Source organism: Hyla sarda, chromosome 1, assembly GCF_029499605.1.
Source record: "Hyla sarda isolate aHylSar1 chromosome 1, aHylSar1.hap1, whole genome shotgun sequence".
NCBI lineage: Eukaryota > Metazoa > Chordata > Amphibia > Anura > Hylidae > Hyla > Hyla sarda.
In genome coordinates this window covers 196,880,863-196,893,860 of record NC_079189.1, presented here as the reverse complement: position 1 = coordinate 196,893,860, position 12,998 = coordinate 196,880,863, and the positions used below count along the sequence as shown (strand labels likewise).

The window sequence follows — 12,998 nt, the reverse complement described above, 5'->3', positions numbered from 1 at the left end:
AGATGCCACTGATTACATTACTGCCACCACCCCTGCTGTCTACTGCCTACTTCACTCCCACCACTACCTGCTGTTTGCTGGCTACTACACCCACCAGTCTACCATTCTCTGCTGTCTGCTGGCCACTATGACTTCCACCAGTCCGCCACTGCTTGCTGTCAATTAGCTACTACAACTCCCACCAGTCCACCACCTTTAATACCACCGCTACGATCACAGTTCTACACATACACAACCCATGATCCCCCAAAAAAGAGTATTTTTTTTTTTTCGGCTTTTCATACAAAAGCTATTTATTTTTGGACACCAATCCTGTTACTACTCCCATAAAATGATAGTTTTTGGAACTCTTGAAAAAAGCCATTGAGTCTTCCAATACCTTCGTGGGACTTTTAACACCAGCAGGCATCTGCCAACAACCAGGGATAATTTATGCACCTTATTTTTATTAGGTATCAAGGGTTACATCATGTTGACATAACTTTGACATTAACTTAGACTTAAAACCACTTCAAAACTACTAAAACACATTCCTAGGTGACCCTAGAAGTTTTTACACTTTTTTTTTTGAAAGTTCGTATTTTATTTTTTTTTTCCTATTGACTTGTGACATGTACACACTACTAGTCGTTGCAATTGTTCTACTGTTTTACTTTATACAGGTTAAACCCGGCTCTACCTGTGCAGTATTTGGTTTGGGAGGAGTTGGCTTGTCGGTCATAATTGGATGTAAAGTAGCAGGAGCCTCCAGGATTATTGCAATTGATATAAACAGTGACAAATTTGAAAAAGCCAAAGAGTTTGGAGCCACTGAATGTATCAACCCAAAGGATTATGACCGTCCTATCCATGAAGTGTTGGCAGGGATGACTGATGACGGAGTGGACTATGCCTTTGAGGTCATTGGAAATACTGGAGTTATGGTAAATTCATGACCAAACAATTTAATACTATAAATACAATAAGAAATGGCACCATAGCACTATAAGTCATATGTTTATGTTTGTTTTTCTCTTAGATATCTGCTCTCTTATCCAGTCACTTTGGCGCTGGAAAAGCTGTGATTGTAGGTGTAGCTCCTTCAGATGCTACTATAACATTTGATCCATTGTTGCTACTAACTGGGCGTGTTCTGACTGGAGCGCTTTTTGGAGGTAATTTAACCCTGTCGCTATGTAAAGACTGGCCTATGTTGGGTCTTTAAAGAGGTACTTCGGCCGTAGATAAGATGTCTGATCGCAGGGGGTCCAGCCGCTGGGGACCCTTGCAATCTCTCCTGCAGCACCCACTTGTCATCAGCCTCAAGAGCAAAGATCGCTCTGTGTCTGATGAATCACGATACAGGGGTAGGAGTATCGTGACATCACAGCTCTGCCCCCTTGTGATGTCACACCCCGCCCCCTCAATGCAAGGGACCCCCACGATCAGACATCTTATCCCCTATCCATTGGATTGGGGAGAAGAGGTCTAGGGCCAGAGTACCCCTTTAAAAAGTAGGTGTGGCCAACCCCCACAAAATGAGATTTTACAGTTTAGAGTTTCTTGAGAGATCATTCTGTATCTTATGAATGATAGCTTGTCAGACAAATTCGGAATCAGTCAGAAGGGCGTGAACATTTTAAAAATAGGAATTAATATCAGGTGTTCCGGATTATACAGTCAAGGGGTGAAAATGTTTTAAAATGAGGGGCGTATATGTCTAATACAGTGTTTCCCAACCCAGTCCTCAAGGCACACAAACAGTCCAGGATTTACATTTTTCCCTGTTCTATTCCAATGGAGTAACTGAAAAAACCCGGAATGTTGGTGTCCCTTGAGGACTGGGTTGGGAAACACTGGTCTAATACACATCCCCTGACTGTATAATCCCACCCATCATTCGATATTTACTCTGATTTCCTGAATTGTTAGACAAATTATGAAAAACCACAGGCTATATTAAATCTAAACAGTGTATATACTAAGCTCCAACAGAGACTCCACACGTTCCGTTGTGCTAGGCACCTTCTCAGGGGTGTAGTGTGTATGAACAAACTATGGAGGAGATTTATCAAAACCTGTCCAGAGGAACAGTTGCTGAGTTGCCCATAGCAACCAATCAGATTGCTTCTTTCTTTTTTAAAAAGGCCTGTGAAAAATGAAAGAAGCGATCTGTTTGGTTGCTATGGGCAACACAGCAACTTTTCCTCTGGACATGTGTTGATAAATCTCCCCCTATGTCTATAATTTATATGGATGCAATTTAATCAGGAGAGAATACCAAACAGGCGTGCATTTATCATCATTGCCACACATACACATATACTGGCATCAGGTGTTTATAGCACGTGGGCCCCACAACCAATAATAAAATAGCTCCCCATGTCAATCCTACCATCCACTGTGCCATCAATATGCACGAACAACCACTTCATGGGAGGCAGCTAATGTTGACATACAAAGAAGCCTACGTCATGGATGTCGGCAAGGGCCAACATACAGAGAACTTACAGCGTCATGGGCAGTTACAAGAGAAGGAGACTTATGGGTATGAACCATCCCACAGGGGCAGATAGTGGTTAGGAATGCAGCATCCAAAAGGATAGAAACTGAGCAACACTGTTGACAGGATACACTCCCTTGGCTGGATTATATCATGTTGTGGTCCAATCGACATTCTCCAGACATCTGTCGTCAGTTTGCAACTGCCATGCTATTTGTGTTGCGAAAAGTCACCAATATTCTTGAGCAAAGTGTCTACAATGTTGCTGAAACATAAATTTAATCTATTTTCACAGTGGCTCACATCAATACAAAAGACATGTAAATTGTAGACACGTAACTATTATACCTAATAGTAAAACAAATAATTTTTTTTTGGACAGGTTGGAAGAGTAAAGATGATGTCCCAAAACTTGTGTCTGATTATATGAATAAGAAATTTGACTTTGATGGGCTGATAACACACAAATTACCATTTCAGAAGATCAATGAAGGATTTGAACTTCTGCGCAAAGGAGAGAGGTGAGCTTTAGGTCTTACAGTAACCTAGAATGAAAGATAGATAGATAAAAATACAGGCGACTGCAGCACACCAAAATAACAAAAACTAGTGTAGCTTTAATCCAGCTAAAAAGGTACAGTGTTTCTCTGGTCTCACACCACCATTTTCAAGACTTGTAAATGGTGGTGGGAAACCAAAGAAACGTTGTACTTTTTTTAGTTGGATTAAAGCTACACTACTTTTTCTACTTTTGTGTACTGCAGTCGCCTCTATTTGTATCTACACTATTGGACCCAGGACCGAGGTCCCATAGACTACCTTCATCAACAAGCATTCTGTTCTTAGGTGTGCTGCTCTCCCCTTATTTTTGCTAGATGGATAGACCATACAAAGGCACAGCAGCACTCCAGACTGTGGTTAAATAAAGACACAACATTTAACCACAGTCTGGGGTGCTGCTGCATCTTTGTTTGGTATAATTACGTGGAGGCTCAGAGGCCAGAGACTGATCTCAATTGGCACCCTATTAAAGTATTATTTAAAACAATAAAAACAATACTTACTTACTGAATTATTTTTTTTTTTTTTTACAAGATAAGTATGCTTAACCCCTTAACGACAATGGATGTAAATGTATGTCAAGGTGCCATGGTACTTAACGCACCATGACGTACGTTTACATGCCGTCATGATCGCGAGCACCGGAGCGGTGATCTCATCATGCGCAGCCGATCCCGGCTGCTATCAGCAGCCAAGGACCCGCCGGTAATGGCGGACATCTGCGATCGCGTGGATGTCAGCCATTAACCCCTCAGATGCCGTGATCAATACAGATCACTGCATCTGCGGCAGGGCGGTACTTTGAGTAGATGATCGGATCGCCCGCAGTGCTGCCGCGGGGATCCGATCATCCAGCATGGCAGCTAGAGGTACCCTCACCTGTCTCCGGCCGTCTCCCGGGGTCTTCTGCTCTGGTCTGAGATCGAGCAGACCAGAGCAGAAGATGACCGATAATACTGATCAGTGCTATGTCCTACCCATAGCACTGAACAGTATTAGCAATCAAATGATTGCTATAAATAGTCCCCTATGGGGACTTTTAAAGTGTTAAAAAAAAAGTTACAAAAGTAAAATAGAGTAAAAAAAATTTAAAAATCCCCTCCCCCAATAAAAAAGTAAAACGTCAGTTTTTCCAATTTTACCCCCAAAAAAGCGTACAAAAAATAATTAAGACACAAATATTTGGTATCGCTGTGGGCGTAAAAGTCTGAACTATTAAAATATATTGTGAATTTTCCCATACGGTGAACGGCGTAAACTTAAAAAAAAGTCAAAAATTGCTGCTTTTTTGTCACATTTTATTCCCAAAAAAATTTATTAAAAATTTATAAAAAAAAATGTATTAAAAGTAAAACCTAAGCAAAAGTGGTAGTGATAAAAACTACTGATCATGGCGCAAAAAATGAGCCCTCATACTGCCCCATATACGGAAAAAATTAGAAAGTTAAAGGTGGTCAAAATAGGGCAAGTTCAAACATACAAATTTTGTTAAAATGGTTTGAGAATTTTTTTTTTGCGGTACCATTATAGAAATGCATATTACATGGGTATCATTTTAATCATATTGACCCACAGAAAGAAAATATGTAATTTTTACCGGAAAGTGTACAGCGTGAAAACAAAACCTTCCAAAATTTGCTAAATTGCGGTTTTCTTTTCAATTTCCCCACATAAATATTTGTTTGGTTGCACCGTACATTTTATGGTAAAATAAGAGATGTAATTACAAAGTACAATTGGTGACGCAAAAAAACAAGCCCTTTTATATGGGTCTGTACATGGAAATATAAGAGTTATGATTCTTAGAAGGCGAGGAGGAAAAACAAAAATGCAAAAATAAAATGGTCCTGGTCCTTAAGGGGTTAAAATTACCCTATTCTGACCCCTATAACGTTTTTATTATTCACTGTTTGGGGGCTGTAAGAGCTATTTTTTAACATTGAGATCTGTAGCTTTTAGTGTGTGTGTGTGTGTGTGTGTGTGTGTGTTTGTTTTATATTCCATTATTTTTCTCACCAAAAAATCTGCAATTTTGGACTCTGATATAGTTTGTAATATATGCTGTTCACCGTACAGATTTTATTTACACTTTTTAGACATCATAGGGGACTATTAGAAGCAATTATTAGATTGCTAATATGAAGAATACTATGTGCTAGAAGAGTCTGCCTAAGAGACTTTTAGCAGATTGCCACGAGACCAGCACGGACTGCCTAAAGAGGGCTTCGCAGGGCATTGGAAATAATTGGACCCCGCAGGCACACTTCAGGGAGGCCGATTAGGAGGTGATGAGATCTTCTGCAGCTGATATCAGACCAACATAAACTGTGATCACTGATGTTGGCCGCTCGCTTCATACACTCACTGCACTGCAGGAATATAAATAATATGTATATATGTATGTTGCATTAAGTACAAGGCAGCCATGCCATACATGTACATCATGGGTTATCTAGGGACTATAAGGTAGAAAAATAGATATAGATTGTTTTCTACTCAATGTCCCATAGATGTCTGTAACCAATGTATTTTCTTTCTAGTATCCGTACAGTGTTGACTATGTGAAGAGCCCAGTCCTGGACGTCATCTAAGGAAGAAATCCCTAATATTGTCAGCTTGCAAGATCCAATATTCATTTATCGCAAGAAACTTTTATTGCTTACTATTACATAACTGAAAGGTTATGGTCAGTGTGTACTGCATCTTAAAGGGGAACTCCAGTGGAATTTTTTTTTTTTTTCAAATGGTGTCAGAAATTTAAACAGATTTGTAAATTACTTCTATTTAAAATCTTAAGTATTGGAAGGGTTATCAGCTGCTGTATACTACAGAGAGATTTGTGTAGTTCTTTCCAGTCTGTAATATACAGCAGATAAGTACTGGAAGGCTTCAGATTTTGAAATAGAAGTAATTTACATATGTTTAACTTTCTGACACCAGTTGATTTGAAAACATTTGTTTTCCACATCATATTCTATTTAGGTACTTATGCAGCTCCACATAATTGTTGCAGATTTATCATGTCTAAAAGAAAATGTGTATTTGTTACTCCCAACAACCAGCCAATACACAGCTTTGATCTTACCAAAGGCATTTAAGAAATGAAGGTTGAGCTCTGATTGGTTTTCAGTGGAAACAGTTTTATAGACAGTTTTGATAAATGAGGCCCATAGTTTCTTTAATTTACATACTGAATTTGCACTTTCCGTCTGTTCCCAGGATAGCTAGCACAAATGAATATTTTCTCAGAGTGCAGGTCATCAATATGTAGTACCAGAACCTCTACATTGTAGTAAGTGAAACCAATGATTTCCATTTTGTCTGTGCATGTAGATCATGACTGCAGCATTTATTGCTTGACAACCCATTGTGCATCATTTATCTTTAATAAGACCCTAATCTATCTGCTCTATTGTCTCCCATACACTGCACACAGACAAGGGCATCCTACTCCCCTAACTCTATGCCACACCCTCAGAAGCAGCAGCATGAAGGACATTACAGAGCAGTGTAAGCTGTGAATGAAGAACTGCGGTCACTTATTACAACTTACAGCTGCCTCTGTCTAACTAACTCCCTTTCTCCTGTCCTCTCTATTGACTTCTATGGGAAAAATGAAACCTTATACTTTATAGATCACTCATATAGATCATCTTACTACAGTGAATGACGAGTAGAGGTGGGGTTGAATAAAAAAGCCTGAAGTGAAGAAAAAGGAATCGTTTTCTTAGATAAGATATATTACAACATTTCTTTTATTCATTTGTAAAGTTTGTTGAAAATGTGATCATTTAATAATGTATCTACTATATAGCAATTGATCTAAATAAATAAATAAATTACTTTTTCATGGAATCACCAGAGTTATCCCGTTGGCTCACTTGAGAGGCTTTGGTTTATTTTTTCCATACCTTTTTATCCCTCCCAGCTTGTCTTAACCTGTGTCCCCTCCCCCTCCCTCCCACTTGTTTACCTGTGTCTCCTCTCCCCATGTTCGTCATTGTCATTGTCTACTGTATGTCCTTGTCTTCTTCTTTTCCCTTTTTTCTTTTCTATATACTGTGGCAGTTTTCCCCTTTTCTCTCCCTTGTCTCCTTTTCTTTTAAATATTGTGAGGGACATGTTGACTTTGTAGATCTATTCAGTCCATTGCCAGTTTGCACATTTGCTGTTTCTTTTTTTTTTGTTTTTGTTTCGAAAAACCAATAAACACAGATTTGCCATAAATACTTTTTAAGCCAAACTGAAATGGGGTAAAAACGATCCTCCTGTCATTTTCATTTATAAACTCAATTGGGGACATGTATCATTATTTGTCTATTGTAGACACAGATCTACACCTTTAGACTGCTGTCTAATTTACACTCTTGCTCAAGATTTACTAAAGTTGTGCATGTCCTTTGATACATTTTGTGCAAATATAGAATCTTCCCCCCCCCCCCCTCACTCTACCGTACACTCCTTCTCTACTGCACACGTTGTACTGCTCATAGCTAGTAGTGCCGGAGGAGCAGTGTGCGCCGAACAAAACTCTGCATAATGGTAAAATCATAAATCTGTATAAAGTACACACAGGGGGAGATTCTCAAAGAATTTTGTGCCAAAAAAGAAAAAAATAATCAATTTTTGCACGAAAAGTATCACCACCTGTTTAAAGAGCTTTGTGCAGCGGTTTACACTGTTCACGTCAGTTTTGTAAAAGTGGGCATGTCCACGTATATTTCTGCTTTACAGCTTTTTGATAGTGTAGAAATCTATATGTGTGTGTGTGTGTGTGTATATATATATGTATGTATATGTATGTATATATATATATATATATATATATATATATATATATATATATATATATATATATATATATATATATATATATATATATTTTAATATATACACACACACACTTTTTTTTTTTTTTTTCTTGGTCACTGCACCTGTACTCACATTTAAGCTCAGAAATGTTTTATTTAAACAGTTATCGCTTGTCTGGGCACTAGTGACTATGAAATATTTTGTGAAATGTTTCCACCAGAATTTTCTTGGATGTAAAAGTTGGCGCAAAAATCGACAATTTTGGCACAAAAAGAAAAAGTGGTGCACAAATGAATTTTCACATATTTTCAAAGCAGCAACAGAGACATTTGAAATGTGAGGAGAAAAAAGGTGTGAATAATATCGCTGGAACAGAAATTACATTAGTTTTTGTGAATCTGCCCCAGAATATCTGGTTTTAAAAAATGTCATTTTGCTGAACAATCTGTCCCCTTACCTCTATCTGTGTTAACCAACCAGAATGCCAAGTGTTGCAAAACTTTGCATGCTGAGAGTTGTAGTTTTGCATAAGCTGGAGACACCCTGGTAGCAGAAATTAGTGTGCGACATGGGTATGCAGCAGAGCTGAATGTGTGAAATGTAAACATGACCACGCACACACTCCTGATCACACTCAGCTCTGCTACATACACACATTCACACACAACTCTGCTACATAAACACTCTCACACAACTCTGCTACATAAACACACTCAGCTTTGCTACACACAACATACTCAGCTCTGCTACATACACACAACATACTCAGCTCTGCTACATACACACAACATACTCAGCTCTGCTACATACACACAGAACATACTCACTTGTGCTACATACACACAACATACTCAGCCCTGCAAAATAATAAACAAACAACATACTCAGCTCTGCTACATACACACAACATGCTCAGCACTGCTACATACACACAACATGCTCAGCTCTGCTACATAATACACACAACATGCTCAGCACTGCTACATACACACAACATGCTCAGCTCTGCTACATACACACAACATGCTCAGCTCTGCTACATACACACACATGCTCAGCTCTGCTACATACACACACAACATGCTCAGCTCTGCTACATACACACACAACATACTCAGCTCTGCTACATAATACACAATCACACATATACATAGACCTAACAGCTGTACCTCCTTCTCCCTCCCTGCACATTACAGTGGTATATTCCTAGCTGTGGTCACCATAATGACATTACACAGGTACAATCTCCTGCACTCATTAAGAAGAGCGGGGAGTTTGAATTTTACGGAGTGTGAAGTCTGAACTGTCGGGAAGTATTTCACCCGCACTTTAACCCCGTGTATTATCGGGTGTATGGGGGTTAGACTGCGGGGAAAAGGGTGATCAGAAGTGTCCATAATCATTACATTGTTATTAAAAGGTACATGGAAAGATTTTAAGTATCACAGAGATAATCTGACTGTCGGCAGAAGCAGAGTAATCTCCGCAATCCGCTCTGAAAAATGACATGAATAGTTTACAGCATCTCGCTAAGTGCAGTCCAAGACGGCTTATATTTGCGTTCAAAAAAAGGTACTTGCGGAAAATGTTTGTGTGTAAAGGATAAGTACACAGTTAATAAATCCATGCCTACTATAGATGTCACTCCAAGGTACCCCATATCGTGACATCAGGAGGAAATGCTCGATCAGAATGTATGCAAAAAACAGCTTACGCTAAATTTTGCGCAAGAATTTACACACAACAACGGTGTAAATTCTTTGATACATGTCCCCCAATGTGTATTATAGGTTCTCCCATTATAGTGTAGTATAAAAAGCAAAGCCCGTAATATCTAATGAATTCAAGGAACTGAACTGGTACTGTGTGATTCTGTGTAGCAGTAAATATTACTATAAATTAGGTCATCTGCAGCCACATAAATGATGATAGTTCTATCCAGTGACTGACAGGTGACGTCTTCTCTGAATGAAGTCATTTATTTCTCTTTTCTTCTCCATTCAACTTGGATCATCATGATGTCTTCTCCGAACTGTCGCTGTAGAATTTGCTGTCCCTGATAATGTACCAACATGAAATAATGTCCTCACTAGCATTGCCCCAACGTTTCCAATTTAGAAATAATGCCTCAACAGTACCCCCACTCCATTTAGTAAAAATAACCTCACTGTACCTAGTGCAGAAAAAATGCCCTGCTGTTCCTCCAGACAGAAATAATAACATAATTAATAATGACCCTTTGTGTCCACTGTGGTAATAATGCCCCCTGTGTCATCTTACAGTAATAATGACTTCCCTGTGTTCCATATAATGTACAAATAATGCCCTTCTGTGCCCCATTTACAAATGTTCCCCCATGCCTCATTAGACAAATAATGCCCTCCTGTGCCCACACATACAGATAATGCCCTCCTGTGCCCACACATACAGATAATGCCCTCCTGCATTCCATATACAAATAATGCCCTCCTGTGCCCACACATACAGATAATGCCCTCCTGCATTCCATATACAAATAATGCCCTCCTGTGCCCACACATACAGATAATGCCCTCCTGCATTCCATATACAAATAATGCTCTCCTGTGCCCACACATACAGATAATGCCCTCCTGCATTCCATATACAAATAATGCCCTCCTGTGCCCACACATACAGATAATGCCCTCCTGCATTCCATATACAAATAATGCCCTCCTGTGCCCACACATACAGATAATGCCCTCCTGCATTCCATATACAAATAATGCCCTCCTGTGCCCACACATACAGATAATGCCCTCCTGCATTCCATATACAAATAATGCCCTCCTGTGCCCACACATACAGATAATGCCCTCCTGCATTCCTTATACAAATAATGCCCTCCTGTGCCCACACATACAGATAATGCCCTCCTGCATTCCATATACAAATAATGCCCTCCTGTGCCCCTAAGTACAATTAATATTATTAATAACCTACTGTGGCCAAATAAAAAAGACTGAATTGTGGAACCTGCTGCTCACAGCCCCTGCTCTATCATTCCACCACCTTGTTAGGGACCTGTCAGATGCACTGTTGGTGGTGTTTCAGGCACATAAGGCTTAATTAAGGACAGTTATTACATGAGTTTGTGTACTTTAATAAATTTATCCCATAGGGTTGTACGTGGAGCAGGTTTGAACATTGATATCATTTCTGAATGACATTATAGTAAAGTAATGTTAGTGTTTATCTGTTATGTTTTTCTTTATCCAAAATACATAATCAGTATGTGGTGTCCCGGTACCGCATCCTATCCGGCACCTGTGTGTATAGGTCCCCATAGCCAGAGTCCCTAGGACGTGCGGGTCCATATTGCCTAGTCCACCCCTAGTCACCTCTCATCTAGGTATTAGTTATATGGTAATCATTCAGGATTTGTATGTAAAGAAATTGTATAAATGTATATAAATAGTTAATTACCTGAACGGAGCGTAGCAGGACCTGTGGGTCACGTGATCAGGTAAACTCTATGGTTTTTTGCTTGAGGATCTTTTGGAGGTCCCTGTGACGTATTCTACCAATCACTCCTTGTAACGGTGAGTGACAGTTGATTGGACCAGTAAAAACGTCCCTGCCCATATAAGGGAGTGGCGGCCATAGTTCGCTCTCTTGTTCCCGGGCTTTCATGAGAGAAGGATCTGCACTGCTGTCATCAGTGAGTTTAGGCCTGAGCCTTGTGGCGACGGCTGATATCTACTAAATTGTGAGTGTGTCAATCCCTAAACACTCTGCAAGATCACCGGACCTTATCTATCCTCAAAATCCGGATGGATCTTCGCAATATTCCCCAATTCAGAGACTTTTATGAGAAGTCAAGGTCTGCAACAACTGTCAGTCATTGCACTAGATAGAGACTGTATTCCGGAGACTGTTACTGTTCATTGGATGTACCGCAAGCATTTAAGTAAAGTTATCAAAGTTCAAGTACAAGTACCTTGTGGACCTTCAGTCATTTTATGCATGCACCTATCGTTACTGGGAAGGGCGGCGATAGGCCGGAGAATTACCTCAGCATACTAGCCCTCAGCCTGGCGTCATGAACTATAGGGTTAACATTAACCCCTCATCTACCGAAACAACACCCCAACTACCATACACCCTCCAAGGCATACCACAAGTATATTAATGCTCCACTGAGTATTCTTGGAAGAAGGCTATGCAAAGAAGTTCCCTGGTACCACCTTTGGAGGTAGCTTTCCCTTCAAGCCAGTGTTTGTGCTCTTTTAAAGGGGTTTTCCATCAATGAAACCATTTTTCAACTGTTAAGTAAATTAACATATACTGGTAAATAAAGTTAAATTTTTTATTCTTTTTCACCTTTGTGTTTTATTTTTTATTTTTTTATGCTATTGGTGCAATCTGTCTGCTGTTGTGTTGAGAAGTCCAATTTCCTCTCTTGTTGGGACACTGTAGTCAGAAATTCAGTCAACTCTTATCCCTCCCAATACATCTTCTTGACTCTCATAAGGCTAGATTCACACTATAGAATTTCTGGGCAGAATTTCTGCTGGAGATCAAGCTTGCGGCACTAGGACCGAGCAGACTGCATTGCTGCCCCCATAGACTGCAATACATTTCTGGGTGGATCTTTTGGGAGATCTGCTCAGAAATGTATTGCCATCTATGGGGATGGCAATGTAGTCCATGCGGTCCTAGTGCCGACGGCTTGATCTCCGGGAGAAATTCTGCCCAGAAATTCCACAGTGTGAACCTAGCCTAATTCCTCCTACTTTATGGGAGGAAGATTCAGTCCGTTACATTTTTGGCTAGCATGTCAGCACGCTATTTGGTGCCACCAAATATTTCTATAAATTGCTCAATTCCCTCTATAATGGCAATGGAAAAGTAATGATGAATGAATGACATCATGGAAGAGCAGGGGGTTGCCTGTTCCCTGCTGACAACATTCCGCTACATAGACTACAGGCACTTAAAGCCTGCAGCCAATAGGTCAATGGGACAGGACACCTGCATTACCTATTGTGATGGTGTGATTTTTTTTTTATCTAAAGCCGAGGAACGTGCTCTCGATTCACCCAAAGTGCAAGAAAAAGTGCAAACGTGTTACACTAAAAAAACATGCGCAAAGGATGCGGTCTATCGCAAGCCCTTCTCC

At 39.8% G+C, this 12,998-nt stretch overlaps 1 protein-coding gene across 2 annotated transcripts in view; it reads left to right on the top strand.

Moving 5' to 3' along the window:
- Positions 1 to 7,250, top strand: part of LOC130362412 (alcohol dehydrogenase 1-like) — a 66,926-nt gene extending 59,676 nt beyond the window's left edge. The window contains exons 6-9 of one of the 2 annotated variants that reach the window (XM_056566848.1): positions 663 to 923; positions 1,019 to 1,154; positions 2,865 to 3,003; positions 5,584 to 7,250. In XM_056566848.1, coding sequence (XP_056422823.1) covers positions 663 to 923; positions 1,019 to 1,154; positions 2,865 to 3,003; positions 5,584 to 5,608 — 561 coding nt within the window. In that variant the 3' untranslated portion in view covers positions 5,609 to 7,250. The remainder of the gene's footprint in view (positions 1 to 662; positions 924 to 1,018; positions 1,155 to 2,864; positions 3,004 to 5,583) is intronic. The other variant, XM_056566837.1, reaches the window with a different exon arrangement.
- Positions 7,251 to 12,998: the final 5,748 nt, after the last annotated feature.